The following is a 20994-nucleotide window of genomic DNA, read 5'->3' as shown; positions in this document are numbered from 1 at the left end:
TAAAGCTGTGGCAGAACATAAGGCAACACAAGATGGTTGTCTGCGATCTTAGAAGGACACCTTTGGATAGATTCGCCAGAGGAAACAGGGCTGTCCCTCTGGCAGGACTGTTGTTAGTGCAGCGAAGGAAGTGGGTCTCTGAGGTCAGTATCTGATTGGCCGTTCCAGTTCATCCCAGAGGTGTTTTATGGGAAAGAGGTCAGAACTCCGCAGAGGCAGTGGAATATTCTCAACGTCTTCCAACAGGAAAATGCATTTGCACACAAAATTGTTGTTGTCGTTGTCTTTTGCTGTGTGAGTTAAAGTTGGTGTCAGAGGTGGTGGTGCTCTGCTTGTCATTCCTGATACGGCCATCTACAAAACAAACATCGGCATTTCCTAGGCAATCCCTGGTAAAGACGAACATTTCTTTGTGCCGTTCATTTTGCATCTGGGCTTCTAGCAATCATATCTAATTAAAACAATTAAACAATTATGGTTAATTATTAGTGCTAGTCTGACAATATTTCCCTGCACCGTTTAAACTCCTATCTCATCCCTTTCTGCTCAGACATATATAATACATAAGTGGGGGGGTGGGGGTATTCAGGGGACAACTTCTCAGCACCAGAGCAATTTCCTTCACACTTCAATAACTGACAGATCGGCGGATCAGGTTTTGCAGATGTTTTCCCAAAGAGGGGGTAGATAGACGTAAATAGCCTCAGTGCATCCTGAAACGAGTGTGATATTTTATTGTTTGGGTGTATCTGTACTGATGATAAATAAATAAATACATAAATAAATAATACATAAGATTAAGAATAAGATTTTCTTGCAGAGAGGTGAGGGAATATGGCTGACACTGAAGGATATACTCTTGAGAGTTGTGTAAATTGAAATACAGAATGATGTTAACCTTGTTCAGCTGTTGCGTGTTGTTAAAATGACTCTGTGTTTATGGTTTAGATTTATTTAGCATCAATCATCAAATATTGTATTTTTATATGTTACCGAATGGTATGAATGTGACATATTCCTAAATACAGGTCCTTTGATAATTCAAATAAGCCCCCAAATATGATCTTCCCATCTCAAATAAGGTTATGCAAATTTAAACACATTTTACAGGCTTTAAAAGCTGGAGAGATCAATCTTACTGTCACATAATTTTACTTCTTAATGGATTTCGTTTTTTAAAGTGATTCTTGTTTTCAAGCTTGAGAAAAAACAGAATCCGGTGCATAACTTAAGCATTACGAGTTAAAAGAAAAATGCAATGTATTATGTTTAAAAGATAAACATAATTAGAGTGGTGCTTTGAATTTGCTTCATCAAACTCATGTGAATGTTGTCTGTAGTTTCTGGTATGATCAAGTTTCCATACATACTTAATGTGAAAGCCTGCTGTGAAACTATAGTTGCCTTCATATGTCAGGTTTTCTTACCATCTCTAATGGAGATTTCCGTTCCAAGTGTGTTACAAAAAATGTGTTGTTAACTGATTTCCAGCTCTGACTTTTAGATACTTATTCGACAGCGCAATGCAGGATTCATAGTTCCCTTCAACAGCTTCCTTACAGATTAATGCCCTTTATTGATGGATGATACAGATACCCACACTAGTCACCTGCATGTCTGTAATTCAGTTCTACAAAGACATGGTCCCACTTTATACGTCTAATTAGACATAGTTTATTTCCCCCCAGGATTCCAGTTGGCAACTATTTCTCTTTGCTGGAAGATGTTCAGGCAGATCACAATCGTGTTTTAAGACAAGCAGCACAATTATTCTAGGCGCCGGTATTTGTGATAATGTCGATGTTTTCTGCAAATTGTGGAAAGCTTCACTTGTTCTCTTTATAATGCAGGGAGAGTCATTATCTTTCTGTATTGTCTTTGTCTTTTTAAAGCCCATTACCATTTATCAGAAAACAAGCATTATCCTGAAAAATGTATTTTGATCGTTTGTTTATTTGTGTTGTTGTTGTTGGTATAATTTCTTTCCCCCTGCAAAATATAAGCAAAATAAGTAATTATGTACAAGAAAAAGTTATACCTACTATTGTGGTTTTCCTGTTTGCACCACGGAATATGCAAGTCTTTCGAGTAATTCAGGTTCTTCCCACTTGAGATGGGCAGTGAGAAATGTAGGACACCTATGGAGGTTCATAAACACCCCCCCACACAGTCATGAACACATAAGAGACATATTTAATGTCATGAGTTATGGTGTGAAGTGAAGGAAACCATATTTTAGCACTTCAGAGTTACATTGTGACAGCAGACAGAGAATATGATTATTTCAGAAAGCTTTCCTGGGCTTTCAAATGATATATCCTGTTTCTCCCGTATCTTTTTTTCCTTTTCTTTAGGCAGCTCTTCAAAGTTTAATGTGTAACCCGTGATTCAGATGAAAATCATTTTTTGAAGAACATCCATGAGTGAAATAGATTGACTATAATGATGATTTGGAGAATTTTTAAAGGATATATAATTTGGTGTGCTATTATTTTCCAGTTCTCCAGCTTGGAAAAATAAATAACCTCAGAGAAACCTTTTGTGGCTTTATAATATTTATGATCTGGAGTCTTGATCACGGTCTGAAGCGTTTAGTTACCAGACAAACCTTAATCCGTATATATCAACATTGACTGTGATGTATTTAGGTCCTAGATGAGTGTTACTATGTGGATTGGAGTCAGAGGTGCAGTGACTGGGATTTGTGATTTTCTGAAGAAGGCATATTTCTGTGTTTAGACAACAAAACACTTTAAGATCTAACTCAATTTCTCTGTGTTTATAGATCAGTTTGCTTTTGAAAAAACAAAACAGGACACAGGCAGAAACAGTATGCTGAGCAGAAATTAGGGTCATGTACTTTTGTGTACTTAATAAAATATACCGTAGATTGGCTTTTGGATAACTGATAACGTCCTAGGTGGTGTTGTCTGCAAAGCCAGTTTTGTAATTTTCCAATAAATGCTACGAGAACAAAGCTGTGTTTACAAATTTGTAATCACAAGTATTGTGATTGTGATGCTCATGTAAACATGCTTGTTGCTGGTATTTATGTTTAATAGCTAAACCTGCTCATGTCTCAGTATCTTACCTGATCTCACGTTCATATGAGGAATAAGCATCAGTGAAACACAAAGTTGACATCAAGCATTGGAACTGTAACGAGTAATTGTAATTGATTAGGTCTGAGCATCAGATTTAACTCTTATTTATATATCTGTGCAGTTATTATTTATACAGAAGTTTTAGACCCTAAAAAAGCCCTGAATTGTATATGACCACAGGGGACCCAGATTCAACAAACACATATAATTGACAAGTGTAAATAATTAACCATTCTTAATAAGAGTTGGTTCCTACAATAAACTATAATCTACCCCTGAGCATTTAAAATCCGCCAGCTACAATGTTTTTTCTTGTTTTTAATACATTTCTGTGTCTTATCCTTCAATATTTGGGTAATAATGATTGCTGTCTACAGGTAGATGTTCCCACATAAGAAATCGCCTGGGGGCATCCTGTCAGTAGGAAGTATAATGTGCCATTATTTCTGACTCACGGATTTTATGATAAAATCAAGATGCCTCGTATTTGCTTTCCCAGAATAAAAACTCATAATTTACAAAATTACCAATATTTTATCAATCTGACGCAGATGTTCTTTCCATGCATCTATGCATCTTTATGTTCTCAAATTACATCAGCCAAAGATGGATGTTATACTAAATATGTTAAAACTATGCAACATTTGTTAGCTCTGTCAAATGACAGATGGCTTTATATTTTTACACATTTTTCCCCTTTGAAACTCATAAAGGCTCATTTACATATATAAATAAATATATGTGCCAAATGCCAATATCTATTGTTCTGAATTTGCTGAACATTTTACTTCACTTCTCCATAGGGCTTGACTTTCTCTCTCTCTCTCTCTCTTTTTCATATAAAATATATACCTGTACACACACCTTGTCTTCTCAACTTCTTTCAGTGAAAATAGATGTTAGATTTAGTAGAGTTTCAGATTATCATCAATTTTCAATCCATTTATGTATTCTTGGTTTGGAAACACTTTGACAGCCGTGTCTGTGGGTCCAACACTTTACACACCTTTGAGTGAGTGTCAGAGCTGCAGCTCATCGGGGGGATGTGCCGAAGCGAATTGTGATTTAATAATGCTTTCAGACTCTATTGTTGTGTCACTTTTGTTAGTAAATCATGTGCTTCACCTTGTGGATTCAGTCTTGACCTTGACAGCTCACGTCTGGAAATGGAGAAAAAATTCAGAATCCCAATCAATACAGCCGTGCAAGTAAACACACACTGTCTGAGTAAATACAGGCCGACAAGGGCCAATCACAGCTGAGAGACACACAGGGGAGTCTGTATCACAATGTGTATATTGTCTATGAAAAAATAATAAGGCAATGCAATGAAGTTCAGGGTACCGTAGGTGTCGCGGGGCAGATTCTTTGTCTAAAGACACACATGTTAAACAAACACATGCTCCTATAAAGGAACACATGACGGAGCCAGTCCTTCCAGCACACACCCAAGAGCCGTGCTCACATGCAGCAGACGTGTAAAGACAGTTGTCGGATGTTGCAGCAGTGAACTGTTGCCCAGAGGTAACCGTGAAACCGAGCCGACAGTATGAAGTAGTGGTTAATGTGATTAGAAGGCATTAGTTCTCGACACAATGATCTGAGAACTGAAGATCTTGGTTAAGCTGGAGAAAAGATCTACACTTCTTACAACAAAGTGTGTTGTATTGTTGTTATTATTATTATGATTATTTATAATGGCAGTAGTGATGGTAGCAACATCCATACTGCGTCTATCTCTAATATTAGAAGACTGGTGGATCAATATCAAAGTCTATTCCTTATACGTTAAATACAATACTTTAGTTGTATTAATGATTGTCGTAACTGTAACCATAATCATTATGGCACAAATTATGGTCTGAATATTTGGCGAGGTAACGTGAAAGCTTGTACCTGTACCTTCCTGACAAGCTTTCCTGGTCGAAAATGTATATTAAAATGTCAAGGTGTGGTGTTTGGATGTGCTGGTGGGAGGTGCATTATCGTCCGCATGTCAGAATAAATCTCATGATGCTCACAGCGGGAGAGAGGGCCAGTGTGCATACAATCCCATCGCTGGTTGTAAAATGATTTTGCATGGATTTCATTCCTTCTGACAAAACAGAAACGCAAATGAGCCCTGAGGCGACACATAATCATTTCCTGATGCGAATGTCGGAGATGTTGCTTTTCTGACAGTCATGGTGTGAACAATGTTCTTGTAAATACCGTGGAAATGTGCGTATTTATCTGGGTAGCTCAGGAGAGTCATTTAAGCCGGTTTGCCCATCAAAGTTGCTTCCCAGCCAGTCGTGGTGTGGTAGGCAGGCGACTTATTGCTCCAGCATCGTGCCGGCCACTTTAGAAGAACATCTGAGCTGAACTCCAGAATGAGAACAAGCCCTTGCAGATAATATCTTAACCTTTGCCAAAACAGCCTGCTGGACCACTTGATAGAGGCCAATTACTGCTTGCCAAATCCCCAGCTGGTGTTGCAGATGACTGCACTAATAGGTTGTTGAGTAAAGCCTCTGGGTTTGGGGATCGCAAGCCTCAACTAGATGCATTTCGGTCTGGATGGTCCAGCACCAGACAGGAGTCTCTCTGGAAATACGGCATACAAACACCAGGCTCCCACCCACCTGCTCTGCCTGCCGGTGAGCTCCAGGCTAGACTAGTCTGAAATCAATTGCAGATAGGGGCGATACCCTGCTCTGTATGGGTCTGTTTGTAGTTTTCTGGCCTGTGAATAATCACGTTAGCATGTATAACGACAACCAAAGTAATAAGCGATGTTGGGCACGCACACACACAACGTCAACTTTAGATTAGACTGCCCCACAATTCCCCCAGCTGGTTTAACTTATTAGGGCTCCTTCGGTGGTTTGCAGGAACGTGAGAGACAGCGCATGATATGAGGTTACAGGAGCCTAATGAACTGCATATTAACACCTGCTAATTTTAGATCTCATTTGTGGTCACTTCTTTTTTGAGAAAGAGAGAGAGAGTCTATACCTAATTGTCCTACTTATACAGAGGACAGTCCTTTATGTACAATGAGAGTTGCAGTATTGACATCTCTTTCTGATAGCCTTCCGAGACACTGTGAACGATGTGGAGATAAAACAAGGAGATCAGAAAGATCCTACGTGTCTTTTTGCTCTGCGAATTTTGAAATTTGTTTGTTGGGAAATGTGATTGTACCAGCACTGGTCTTTGGAGCTGAAGCAATTGCTTTTGGGCATTATTGACTGCTATGGATTGGTCCGCTGTGCCTGTACATGTAGGGTAACTGCATGCTGTCTCGCCAGATGACATTTTTATTGCCGTTGCCTGGCTTTGCACAGGATATCCACAGCAAAGCTTATACTGACAAAGCACTAATCTGAGCACACAGTTAAACCTCTCCCATGTTTCTTCTTGTAAGACAAATAATACCAGTTGGCTTTTTTCTCCCCCTCGTCTCGAATAAGGGGTTTAAAAGGGTGTTGGCTTGACTATTCTGTCCAAAAACAGCTGCTAAAACCTCCCTGCAACTTCCAGAGTTAACGTGAAGAAACAAATTAGTGTCTTGGTGCTGTGAAGGATGTCGGTGAAGCATTGTGTGCCGGAGATGGATATAGACGTCTCCAGCTCATTTCCTCACAAACATCCTTGACTCCATTTGTGAAGCTGAAATCGGGGCTGAAACAGTGGGGGGAAATACTAATTCATACAGAAAACATATTAGGATATGCAATGAGCAAGAAATTAGCTCATAGGGAAGTGGAACGTGTGCATTTGGAGACCTGGCTGTAATGAAGTAGCTCTAGTCTTAAGATACAGAGGCTCTCATTCAGGAAAATGATGCTGATATACTAATAAAATTTCCATAAAACAAATGTGATGCACACAAACATAATTGATAGGTAATGTATATGAATTACAAGGTGTAATTCCTAGGGGCAATTACAATTATGGCTAGAATACTGTACGGCATCATTGTCATTTCAGCTGAACCTCGGCACACCTCGGTGACTGTAACAGCAATTAGGAATTACTCAGTTAAATGTATCAACCTCGAGCTCTCATCAACGTTTGGTTTCAGTTGTTTGCATCTGGAAGATAACCTGGTTTACCTGCCTTCTTGAGTGTTTTTCATACCTTTATATATGAGCCTTTATCCCCACACTATCTCAGACAGTATTGTAGTTCTCCGAATCGCTCTCCTGCTACACAGACATGAAAAATGTATTTGTGCTCGAGGTGGTGTGGTGCTGAACTCTGTTGGGCACGTCTCCTCACCCAGGGACTCCAGATGGCATCCTTTAACATGGTGAAACCATCATTGCCTGAGAGAAACAACACCCTCAGGGATGAGCAAACGAGAAACATTAAACCAGAGCCGTCGAGTGCATTCCTGGAACTGGTTTTCCTCCTCTCACGGCTTTCTGAGAAAGTGGATTTGAATTGTGATGATGATTATGAATCTACTTGACTTTTTCTCTCTCTACCAAGACATGCCTTTCATGAGTACAGAAAGTGAGGGTTTATTATTATTATTTCTTAATGAATAGCATAACATTTAAATGATATAATTATACCAGGATTTGAAAATGAACATTAAATAGTTTGATAGTTGTTGTGGCTTTGCTTTACAGAAATATGTCTCGGCCAAAAAAACAATTACACCTTTTACAGTCTGGCCAATGCTAGGGTAACTGAAGTATTATGTATTTAAATAAGCTCACCTCTACCTCAGAGACACAGATGACAGCTCTCTCTCCTCTTGCCTTGCAGGACCCTGGGGCAGATGTATGGGCAGTGAGTGCGGCCCAGGGGGCAGTCAGAGCAGGGCCGTGTGGTGCGCCCATATAGAAGGCTGGACCACATTACACACAAACTGCATACAGACCGAGAGGCCGGACAACCAGCAGAGCTGCTTCCGGGTCTGTGACTGGCACAAGGAGCTGTACGACTGGCAGCTGGGCGACTGGAACCAGTGCCTGCCAGTGGCGCTGAGGAACTCTGGATCGTACAAATCCCCCGTGTGCACGAAGGGGGAAGAGGGCATCCAAACCAGGGAGGTGGCCTGCGTCCTGAAGGCCAACGGCTCCCCCGCGCAGGACGTCATCTGCGAATATTTCGAACCCAAGCCCCGTCTGGAGCAGGCCTGCCTGATCCCCTGCCCCCAGGACTGCGTCGTCTCTGAGTTCTCCCCCTGGTCCTTGTGCTCCCGGAGCTGCGGCGAGGGTCTGCAGCACCGGCTCCGCAGCGTCCTGGCGCCGCCACTCTTCGGGGGCTCGACCTGCCAGAACCTGACCGAGTTCCAGTCCTGCCAGCTGGACCCCTGCGAGGCGGAGGAGAGCATGTACAGCCTGAAGGTGGGCCCCTGGAGCGCCTGCTCGCTCCCCCACTCCCGACAGGCCCGGCAGGCAGGGAAGCGCAGGAAGAACAAAGGCCGGGAAAAGGGCGTGAAGGACCCGGAGACCAGGGAGCTGATCAAGAAGAAGAGGAACCGCAACCGGCAGAACCGGCAGGAGAGCAAGTTCTGGGACCTGCAGGTGGGCTACCAGACGCGCCAGGTGGTCTGCACACACAAGAACGGGAAGCAGGCTGCCCTGAAGTAAGTGCAGTTAATTTATTTTGTATTCCCACTAAACAATAAAATGCACTTTTGTTTTTATTTTACGGATAAATCTAACTCGATCGAGCAAGTACACAATTATTACAGTGCAGAGCGAATTAATGACTGAGGTGACACACAAAAGTAGCCTGTGTGTAATTAATCATACAACAGTGCAACATCATTTCAGAGGCAGTCAGCTCAAGTGAAGCTGGGTACATTATATTTTCTTTCTGTTATTTTAATAGAACATGATGCCGTTGCCTGTTTCTAATCAGAGGTCTGTCAGATCCGTGAAACCCCGCTGTTCGGATCTGGGAAGTTCAAGGGGGAACCGAATATCGACTAAACTGGTTATCTGTCTGAAAGTTGTCAATCCAGTTCAACTGATCTGATTGAATGAATGAACTGATTCATAAATTAGTAATTAATTGTTCAAAATAACACTTGGGCAATAAATAGGCAGAAAAAGCTTGAGATACTGTAAGTGTGGCAGGGCAGTTCTCTGTGTTTGTGTGCGTTTAATATCACTTGATCCGTGTGTGACTCATAATAAGACGGACAGTCTTCAAGGTTTGTTGTGGTGCTCAATGAGTGAGCTACCTGTGGATTATTTTATATCTTCATGATATCAGCATCTGTCTTATATAGAGACATACTGAGTGTCTGAATTGCAACATTTCACTGTGATGACAAGAGACAAAATAATGACCTGATAATGGTGTCCTTAGTGAGTCCAAAGCATTGTCTTGTCTTTGCAGTTTAAATGTTGATGATGTTGACAGGTCATCATAAGAACCCCAGAGAAAAAGGTTCAATGGGCCAATTGAAGCTAATATTTCATTTTCTATTAACTAGGTTACATAGTGTAATCAAATATATGTAATAAGACACGCATTTAGGAATAAGGGTTCAGGAATATGTTCAATTCTTTTAAATAAAATAAGGATTGCCGGGACTGGAGTCGCCCTCAGCGCTCAGACACAGAAATTGACTCGTTCTGTCAAAATAATGAAGGCACAAATCGAGGACATTTAGAATGAAACAGTGCTAAATGTGCAGGTTCTATTTTAGAGACCCCCAATCCCCCCACCACCGCGCTGTCAAAGAGAGACGGGCACAAAGAGACGGTTATTCATTTTGTCTCCGTCTCTGCCTTACAAGCCACAGCTGTCAGGACAATCCTGTTGTCCGTTTTCAGATGTGTACCTGGAGCAGTTGACATGACAACTCTGTAGTTAAAAGTACAACTCAAGTACAATTCTGTGACAGCGACTGGACCGTCGGCAGGAAAGTAAGAACTAAACTTTGGTGTCTTAATCCTTGCACATGTTTATAGCTATTTTATTTAAAAAGGTCATTAAAGTAACCTATTGTATCCTATTGCGATATTTGAATAAAGACGTAAATGTATCTGAGCTTCAATTTTGTTTCATGTCCTCAGTGTTTTCACGTGATAGGGGTTTGTATAGTTAGTGCCATATTTGCAACAGGGGGAAAAAGGAATGATAGCATTTCAAAAGCAATACAAAAACAACTCAAATGCCCACAGGAGCATAAATATTAATTTCCAGACTTGTTTATTTCTTATTTTGAAATATTCATAGTTGTTTATGCCACTTCAAAAAAAGTAGAACAAACTTTGCTCGGAAGCTACAGCTTACTGGCACTGGCCAATAGCCATTCTGGGATGTTTTATTCATTTCCTTTAATATATCATTCTTGTGCTTCTTAGTTTATTGTTACTTTAAAACCACAACATAGTTTTATCTGTCTGATAATTTAATTCCATCGAGATTCCCAGTCTTGTATCATTTGTGGAAAACATTGTGACTTGATTCAGAGGTCATATTCCATGCAGAGTTATTTTTCTAATTTTCTTTTTTTTCCCCATTTCTTGCTGTCAAATGGTAAAGTACATTTAGAGACAAAGGGTATGTGCCTTCTGGTTGCTTGTCAGTGAGCTTTAGTTTAATTAAAACTGTTTTAGTTTGATGGAGATACTCAGGTCCTTTCAATAGATCTGTTTTAATGCAAAGACTGCATCCCCCTGCTTTGCTACAGTGCCTGATGTTCCCTGTAGTAAAGAGATACACAAATCCCCAGACCATATCAAATAACTGCTTCCTGGCATATCTAGACACAATGGGCTCCACTAAATCTCCACCCATGTGCCGATGTAATCTTTCAAGATGTTATTTCCCTGTATGTTGGTTCAGTGTATTTAACAGCATAAGTCAAAGGATTTGGTCTGTTTAACATAGAATGGAGGATTTTAATATGTCTTCTGGTTGTATTTAATAATGTAAACGCACAGAAATAACATCAAAGGAGGACAGGACAAGGCTATGATATAAAACGCTTGAATGTTATCTAGTGGTATCGAGTCGTAAATGCAGATGTAAATGAACTATTTTTCGTCTGTTAACTATTTCTGTATTTGTAATGCTTTTCTTTAAGATCACAGTTATTGCAAACTGTGAATTAGTAACACATTTGATCTTGTAATTATTAATTTATAAAACAAAACTCCCTCTGGGTCTGACATCATCAAACGTTTGTCTCCCCAGCAGTTACAGAGAAATAGAAATGTTACTGCAGTGATGCTGAGAGTGAAGAATACGGCTCATATCATTGCACAGTTTAAATTGTAAATATAAAATGTATCACTTCCAATCTTGCCAATATACATCTTGAATTTGAAGGGTTTGTTGACAGGCGTTTTAATACAGTTGGGAACAAAATACGTCATGCAATCCCCTGAAATGTCCAGAGTTTGATCTTCCATGTCTGTAGAAGATCTCTGTCCTTTTATTTATTTGGATCCCGTGTTGATGCCCAGACCAGACACAGTCAGTAGATCATCGATTGGCTCGCTGTATAGAATGATTTGTGCCAGAGTGAAAAGACTGCCAAAATGAAGAGAAATAAGAAAACATCAAAAAGAAATACATACATGAATACATGTCCACTTTACTTATTTTTATGTGTATCTATTTATTTGTTGATTGGTTGATTTTGGCACGAATTAACCTCCATACGTCTTCAGCATTTTTACGTGATAAAATAATGGCCCATTCAAATGTCTCCTTCAGCAGCTCTGCTCTGTGGATTGCATTGCTGTGGGTTTGACTGTGGGCTTGTTTATGAGGTTGATATGGTTGTATTTCCTTTATAGGGAGGACTAGCTGAAGTATATTAATACGTACTGATGCCATCAGCGTAGGAGCTGATTCTTTACTACAGTTCTGTTGAAACATCAGAAACTCTGAAAAACACGGGGGGCGAAGTGTGCAAACTGTCCATCTCGTTACTGGACTGGGCGATGTGTCCACTAGGGGAAATGGGAACTACATCTTTAACTATTAACTAAGCACACTCCTCTCTAAGTAGACCATAAATTATCTTACTTACCACATTTTATTTAAAATATTTTAACTTCCCAAATTATTATCTATATTATATTATTATTATATTAAAATTAAGTGTGCTTTGTGTTTAATCTGATGAGCTGGCTGTTAACCTTTCCCCCCAAAACAGTAAAAACAGTTTATGCCTGTAGCTTTCCTTTCAGAGAGGATGCTAAATGAGGCAGTAAACAAATGCACTTTGTAATTACCTTTAATAGCCTGTCAGCTGCACCACTTTACGAAGAAGTGTGGAGGAGACAAAAGGACAGTTAATTGGACATTTTAAAGTGTTTGATACTAAATTACTAGTCATTTAGATGACTTAAATAGTCTTTTATTTAAGCATTTGTAATTGCAATTGTATTTGTAAGTCTCTGATTAGTGTTTAGTAATGGTTTGAAAACAGAAAAAATCCTGAACTAATTGTTAATAAAGAAATGTGTCAGTTGAAGTAAAAGGTTTTGGCTTTTATTTTAAACAAAATGAAATAGGCAGGTTATGATGAATGATTTAAGGAGATAAACATTTGTGTTTTATTTTCTTTCTTGCAGTCTTTGCACACAAGAGAAGCTTCCCGTCACCTTCCAGTCCTGCATAATAACTAAAGATTGTGAGGTGACTGAGTGGTCTGAATGGGGCACCTGCTCCAAAGACTGCTACGACCTGAACTCTCCGAAAGGTGTCCGTGTCCGGACGAGAAGTGTGACCCAGTTCCCTGTGGGCGGGGGGGCAGAGTGTCTGGTCCTGGAAGAGCAGGAACCTTGTGCCCCCCAGGGGGACGGCATCCCGCCCTGCGCCTCGTAAGTGCAAGTTACTCTACCATGTCTGTTGCAGATGCCAATTAACCAATTAAGGGTGAAGATATTGACTCATGTAAGATGTTCTACAAGTGAACATTTCTGAACACTATTATAATACATTTAATGTCATTACATCATTCTCTGAAAACAAGTGCAGATTTCCAGCATGCATACTTAGTACAGAAACTCATTTTGAGCGCACAGTCGCACAGCTGCCAATGCAACCCAGATGATTTTATTATCAGATCAACAATAAATAATTGAAAAGCAGCACTACAGTCTACGCTCATCTTACATGTTGTACTGTGTGGTGTATTGTGTGCGCCGTGATTGACATGCAGCCACAAACAAAGAGCCGGCGCTCAGCAACATCAGCGCCGTCAACACAATCTCGTAATCCCAGCATCCCCGCGCTGGAGTGATGTAAGCTCATAACACAAACCGCAGAACGTGTCCATTCCCCGTGGGACTCTTCAGCCTGATGCTGTGGTCGGTGGAGTGCTTCCCAGCAACACAGCAGAAATTAAACGAGAACGGAGCCGAGGAAGCCGCAAACTATTTATTTCTGCCTTTAATGTATTTAGTAAAATGGGAAAAAAAATCATTCCCCGTTTTTGTCCCCTGGCTTAAGAGCTCAGACTCATTCCAGAAAGGACCTGTGGTGCAGTACACTGGGCTCTGATCGCACTTTCCCAGTCTGAATTCTCTTTGGCTAGTAGATCTGGGTGAAGAAGTTGTTTATTCTTAATGTGGTGGTGTCTCATACCAGAGGAAGAAGTGTAATGATTTTTTCCCAGCTTGCAATGAAAGTAGTTCTTCTCATGATTGGTACCCAGTGAAGTATAACATCTCAGGAAAGATGCTTATGTAGAGAACAATTGCCTTGGTATGATGGAATTACAGAATACAATCAATTCACTGATTTCACAACCATTTCACTCAGAAACAAGAATGTAATCTCTTTCCGTTGTATGCATTGTCTGGGATGTATTTATTTTTAAGCCCATTATAGCCTTCGAGTGATGCCGCTGGCTCCTCCACTGCTATGGAAACTATAATCAATAATGCAAAACCCTTACCCTTTTACAAGCAAGGGATCAAAGCTAGACTACTTGAAGCCCCAGCTCTGTAGCCTTCATGTTCTCCAGACTCGCTTCCACCACATGGCTTGATTTTAAATAATTAATTTATATTTACTATTTATAAATATATAAGAAAATGTAATAAGGCTCATGCATCTGCTATTTAATACAAATTTAACTTGGATTGCATTTAACATTTAGTACCAACTGGGAATGTTTCTATAGTTTGTTTCCCCCTCTCTGCTTTCAAGTGTCTAAATATTGGCTGGTGAAGAGTTTCTTTAATGATTTATTAATTTGGGCGAACTAGATTGGAAATCACAAAGCTTTTTTTGTATCGGCCTTTTTGCTTCCGAATCATCCGCTTGGCTGCACTGGTTCCACTTTATATCCTTTGGGTCAAAATCTCTGGTCACATAATATAAACATTATCTAAGCACCAGACAACAAACTCATATGAACTAGATATTGAGATTCTATTCACAATTAATAAGGCATCATCAGTTATTTAGCCATATAACAAAATCAACAACTCTGCTTGCCTTCTTTGTGTCATTGTGAAACTATTTAAACTTTGCAGAAATAATGTATGTGAGATGAGCACCTTAAATACTTAAAGAAGACAGACAAGGACATTGATAACACTGTAATAAAATAATTGCAAAACAAAATTCTGTGGTGCAGGTATGGATGAAAATGCAACATATTAAGATGATGTCATTTCCTGTGGTGCAGGTATGGATGGAGGACAACTGAGTGGAGTGAGTGCCGGGTCGACACGTTACTGAGTCAGCAGGACCGCAGGCGGGGGAACCAGACTGGCCTCTGTGGGGGAGGGGTGCAGAACCGGGAGATTTACTGCGTCCAGGCTAATGAAGACCTGCTCTCCTACCTCAACACGCTCAAAGACAAGGAAGGTAATTGATCCCATGCCTTCACACCTCGTATCATTCAGATTTAGGCAAGAGTGGAACAGCTAAGCTTTGCCTACTCTGTATCCTGGTAAGAACATAATAAACATTCACTGAACCGGTCCCGGGTGCAACGGTGGTGGTTGGCGCTCCTGGGACCGAGGTTCAATTCGGCCTGGGCCTTCTGCCTTTGTGACTTTTTGTGTCTCCCTGTGGCCGTGTGGACTTTGCTGAGTGCTCTGGTTTTCTCCCACATATGTAGATATGCATAGTTGGTTGAAAAAACAGGGGGACCGTGTGATGTGCTGTCAGACACCAGAAACGTTGTGTTTCCCAGCAGGACGAGGACCTTAAAAACAGAGCGATACTAAACATTCACACAGATGGAAAATACGTGTCTGGAAATGGATGCGTTAGTCCTGGCCGTCTTCCTACCTTAAACCAATTGACATTTTCAAGTATGTACTTTAAAGTGGAGTGGAGCAGCGTACATACGCTCTCGGGTACAATTAGGAGTGAATGGGCAGCGTGTGAGAGCAAGGATTTTATGGCTGTACATGCTTTATATTTAGTCGTCTAACTGCTCAGCCTCCCAGGGAAGATCCAGGTGGTTCCTACACTTTGAGCTCCAGAGACTGGTGTGGAGAACATTTGTCATGGTCTCCTGCGTGAATTTTTCTATCACTGCAAAGTTTGCTTGCTGGGGATTTGAGCTTTGAGGGCAGTTTATGCAGAGGATTAAATCTGTTTTACACTTAAAACCTAAGAGATCACCAGGGTTAGGAGAAGTTTATATATGTATATACACGATTATATAGATTATATTTTCTGTAGATTAGTTCAAACTGTTCGGTACTGTCGTATCAGCATCTTTAGTGTGTAGTTTTACATGAAACAACTTTTAGAGGATTTTGAAACAGTGGATTTATTTGAAAGCATCTTCTTGTCATGACAGAAAGGTTTCTCTTTGATTCCATTGCCCCCAAATTCTGTTGATAGTCATCAAACTGATAGTAATCTGAGCTGCAGGGACATTGTGTAGTAGTGCTGCACTTGTTGACTGGTAATTGACACCTCGGTGCATTTTAACAACTTGCAGAGTCACTTTGGTCTTAAAAGCACTTTTGAAGATCGAGTTTTTCTCTTTTTCTAGGTGCGTCACAGTTGCAAACAAGGAAAAGGGCGAGAGAAACATATAAGACTGCATAACAACCAATTAGCTTCTAGAGCAATTAGAGATAAATGCGGAAATGCAAAAAAACAAAAAGAAAGGAAAAGGAAAAAAAAATTAAGAATGTCATTAAAATGCAATTGAGTGTTGGGTAATGCAGTTATCGGGAATCCAGCTGTTCAGAAAGCCCACGACTGCATGAATGATTGGAGCTGTGTAGAAATCCATCCTTATCAGTGTGTGACAGGAATATTCAGAATCCATCAGGAGGTAATCTCATCAGGCCTGAGAGAGCTTATTAAAATATACAGTAACTAGCACTCCAATGCATAAACATGAGAGCGCTGTTTTGAAGGTGCTGAGCAGAGTGGGTTTAGCTAAAGCAGCTCAGGGGGAAATTTCCATATTGCAGTGGGTGATAGACTGCCTGCTTCCACAGAGCGACTGCCAGCTGCTTCCTGAACCTCTCTCTTGCAGGAAGTGCATCCCTGCAAGATTCAACCCGCAGTGTTTCGATATATATGAAAGGGAAGTATAATGGGAATGATGAATGCCTGCTGGCAGCAGTTCACAGTTTTTATTGATAACTTTGAACTCTTAACGGGCAACCCTGGCCTCGCTAGTTGTCATAAACTAACCAGCTGTTTATATATTAATGTAGATTATATTTTCTGTAGATTAGTACTGTCAGCATTTTAGTGTGTAGTTTTGTATTAAACAACTTCTAGAGGATTTTGAAATAGTGGATTTATTTGAAAGCAGCTTCTTGTCATGACAGAGGTTTCCCCTAAGTTCTTCTGATAATTGTCAAACTGTTGGAAATATATATATATATATATATATATATATATATATATATATATATATATATATATATATATATATATTTCAGTGCCTATAGGAAGTATTCACCCCCTTGGATTTTCACATTTTGTTGTGTTTTAAAGAATATAGTTTTCCCTTATTTTAAGCGTAAAGTATACCATTACCAACATTATACAGCTTCATCTTTATCATTTTGCTCCTCTTCATCAAGGGTGCCAATAATTTTGAAGGTGACTGTATAATATATATATATATATATATATATATATATATATATATATATAGATAGATAGATAGATAGATAGATAGATAGATACACGGTGCTGGGTGGAGAATGGGGGCAGTTTGGGGGCGGATCCTTAGTGTGACACCCAGCCCGGCGTCACACTCTATATAGTCAAGGAATGCATGTTATTTATTCATTTTCTAATAGATACGTTTGCCTATTTCAGAAAGTCAGTCTCAGATCAAGCTGAAGCCTAGCGTTGCCCCACTTCTGTCGATCACTTTTGAAATATCAGGTAGGTAATTAAGCAATGCTACCTGTTCATTATAATTGTTATAATTATAATTATAACTGAGACTCCTGCCACAGGGACGGCCGGCTGTATGCAGCTGAGCCAGTCCCAGTGCCTCAAAACAAATACATCAATTTAAGTCATAAAATTACAAGCTCTTACAATTTGAAGGTAATAGCTTTGTGTTTTACCTTGGGTGTGTAGTTCTTAAAATACTAATTGGCGTCTTTACAAATTAGCTTTAAAAATACAGCCGTACTTCATGGTCCAACAGTGCAAAGGGGCACTGTGAAATTGTTATTCGTTTTTTTTTCCTGTAACGCTAAAAATAGATTAATAATTCAAATCCGGAATTAAGTAATCCGATGACTAAATATTCTGTTAATCACAGTAGTATTAAAATTTTGAGTTAAAAATATCTTTAACACAGTGATGTACATGTAATGGCAGACATTGTTGTATCTACAGGAACATGCAACCTTGCAGAATAAAAGAGTCATTTAAATATTCATTCAAATATAGAAATAGAGCTATTTCAGTGAAACACACGCACTATAATAGAAACTATTGAGACGTATGTTTGTAGTTTTTGTAAAAATATGACAATAAGCAGTAAAATGCAAAACTGAGAAAATGTTTGTGAACAACTGAAGCCATTGTTTTCAGAAATGCCTATGATGTACCGATAGGAAGTCTGTGCCAGTTAAGTGACACCCCTGATTATATGATTTGAAACACAATAAAAACTAAGCCAAATGTGAGGATTAAATTAATGCCCAGGGCTTTCAGCTGTAAGTAAAGGCACGGCTCCTATGACACACATTTTCATTTCAGTATGTAATTATTCATTATGTATTTGATCACTATAAATAAAATACAGAAGGTTGATTGAGGTAGCGGTAGAGCGATAACTGACACACACATTCGAAAATGAAGGCAAACATCAGTGATTCGTTGTTTTCTGGAGATTCTCAGGAACACACACAGATACACACACACACAGAAGAGCTTGTTTCTGTCCATTACACCAGAGGTTCCCAAACTGGGGTCCGCAAGGGGGTGCAAAATCAAGACACAAGGATTGGCAATTTACACAGATAAAACACAAACAAAAAAAGCCCCCACGTTCACATACTGCCTACAACTTTGTATCTCTGTGATTCATTAGGCAAGATATGCTTTAAGAAGCAGCAAAGGTTTTGTGTGCTTGTGTTTGTTGTGCTTTAAATCTACGGCTGCATTCTGCATTCAGAGCTTTAGAAAGCAACTGAAAGGGTGGAGTTAAATATACTGCTCAAACAAATTAAGGGAACACTCCAAGTTCAGAAATCAATGTTAAGTGTTCCCTTAATTTTTTTGAGCAGTATATCTAAACCATTGGCTGCTAAATGGTACCATATTAAATCTGTCCATCTGCTCATGTTGTAATTACAACAATAATAAAAACATTGAATGTGATATGAGAGCGTAGAGGACTTCACATGGGATTCTCTTAAGATAATGAGGACACAGAGTTCCAGGTTTGTGTCACAGGATATCAGCAATCCTGTCAAAATCGAGAACAGCTCCTCCATGGATACAACCAGTGATGAATCTAATGATCCTTGTGACCCCAGCCAGGAAAACCAGTGTAGGAGAGAAATGAAGCGGATTACATTTCTCTGGATGCTTTTTGCCTTGGCAGTGGAAAAAATTATCAGGGCATCAAAATGGGTGGTGGGAGAAGAACATGTGGCTTTGGGAATACGACTACCACCAATTGGAGCACACATGAATGACATGACCACTATGAGGCACTAATCAGTTATTAGGAAAATTAACCACCATTGAATTGGCACAAGTGAAGTTCAAGCCTGCAAAATCAAGGAGCATCTCCACAGTCAAAGGTAAAGTAGTGGATTAAAGGTTCAACTGTGGGTAGTGCAAGGATGGTGAGAAGCCAGTGAAGAGTCTAGGATCATGGTTTGATGAGGACCAAAAGCACATGGTCCATCTGGGAGAAGTGAGACAACAAGCAGTGGATGGGTTGAAGAGCAGAGATTTAAGGGCTTTACCTGGCGAGCGGAAACTCTGGCGCTTTTGGTTTGGTCTGCTGCCGAAATGTGGCCGTCGATTGTGTACGAATTTCCCCTGACATTAATTAGTTCATACAGCAGGAGATGGTTGGGAGTTCCTCTTGGTCCCATCAGAGTAGGAAATTGGGAGCTACCAGACTCCTCTCTAACCGAGGATTTTAAGTGTGCCAAGGTATGTCTGGAAATAAAATATATATAGTAAAGGATGAGTTGGCTATGAGTAATCATCTGAACACATAGCCTTTCCCATGTGAGAAACAGGGAAATTAAATGCAAGCAAATTAACCTGAATCGCTGAATCATACCAAGCGTATCACATGCAAGAATACATTCACATGTTGTGTTGCTGGACGGGATCTGCTTTTCCGAGTTCTGCTTACTGCTGAATGTGTTTGTGTGAAAAAATAATTGTCATCAAATACATGTCATGTTTTGCAGCTCTGTGCTAGTTCTATAATCACTATTATCAGATATAATTAGTGGTACCGTAAGCCTTACCTCCAAATGACAAGAATACAAAAACAACTAGATATGTTTTGGAGGATATGAACAGTAGGCAAGTGACACAGTGCGAGTAAAATTATCAGCTTAGTGTCAGACTGAACTGCATGGTGGGTAAAATACAGTAGTATGTATGCTGATCCACGACTCCATCAATTTCGTGAACTAACTTGTAGAATGCTAAATCATTGCCTTCTCCTGTGGTATTTTAAATTAACCTCAAGAGTGACATATCTGAAGCATTCCATAAAATCAGAGAAGAACAATTGCCCCTTCTGTTTTCTGATGCAGTGGTTGTGTATCAAGTGCCCAGCAAATCCAAATCTGAGCACACAAAACTATGTGCACTGACATCATTGTAAAACCAGATTTGTTTTCCCCTGCAGCATCCCGCCCTGTTGATAATAAACTGTGTGGGGGCCCGGTACCCAACACCACGCAGCTGTGCCACATCACCTGCCCTGTGGAGTGCGAAGTGTCGTCCTGGTCAGCATGGGGGCCATGTACGTTTGAAAACTGCGAAGACCAAGTGGGGAAAAAAGGTACAATCTGACTCCATGACAGATGAGCTCAATATATTAATGTCTGTTTTAATTAATGAGATTCGCTTCAGTATAATGTTTCAGCGCAGTTACACAAAGTGCCATTACACAACAGGATGTTTATATGTTTCCCATCATGCACTGCTGACACTAACTTTGCATTACCTTTTTACACATTTGTACACTGTAACAAAATTAAGGGAACATGTAATCATCACAGTATAACACCAAGTCAATTAAACTTCAGGGATGTCAATCTGTCCAGCGATTGTGAATCAATGTCACCTCTTTTGGTGCAAATGAAAATGACAACAGGTGCACTGGAGAGGCAACAGCAAGACAACCCCCAAAAATGGGAATGGTTATGCAAGTGGTGGCCACAGACAATCGCTCTCTCCTTATCCTTCCTGACTGATTCTTCTCTAGTTTTGCGTTTTGCTAGTGTCCTTGTCACTACTGGTAGCATGA

General features: G+C 40.0%; 1 protein-coding gene across 1 annotated transcript in view; it reads left to right on the top strand.

Annotated features, from left to right (window-relative positions):
• LOC136760227 (thrombospondin type-1 domain-containing protein 7A) overlaps window positions 1-20994 on the top strand; it is a 108921-nt gene that overhangs the window by 41543 nt on the left and 46384 nt on the right. The window contains exons 2-6 of the mRNA XM_066715530.1: window positions 7866-8691; window positions 12653-12901; window positions 14719-14900; window positions 17343-17411; window positions 20371-20526. Coding sequence (XP_066571627.1) covers window positions 7866-8691; window positions 12653-12901; window positions 14719-14900; window positions 17343-17411; window positions 20371-20526 — 1482 coding nt within the window. The remainder of the gene's footprint in view (window positions 1-7865; window positions 8692-12652; window positions 12902-14718; window positions 14901-17342; window positions 17412-20370; window positions 20527-20994) is intronic.

This window comes from Amia ocellicauda, chromosome 10 (genome assembly GCF_036373705.1).
Source record: "Amia ocellicauda isolate fAmiCal2 chromosome 10, fAmiCal2.hap1, whole genome shotgun sequence".
In the NCBI taxonomy this organism is placed as follows: Eukaryota; Metazoa; Chordata; class Actinopteri; order Amiiformes; family Amiidae; genus Amia; species Amia ocellicauda.
Note: the sequence above shows the minus strand (reverse complement) of the source record. Positions and strands in the feature narration are given on the sequence as shown.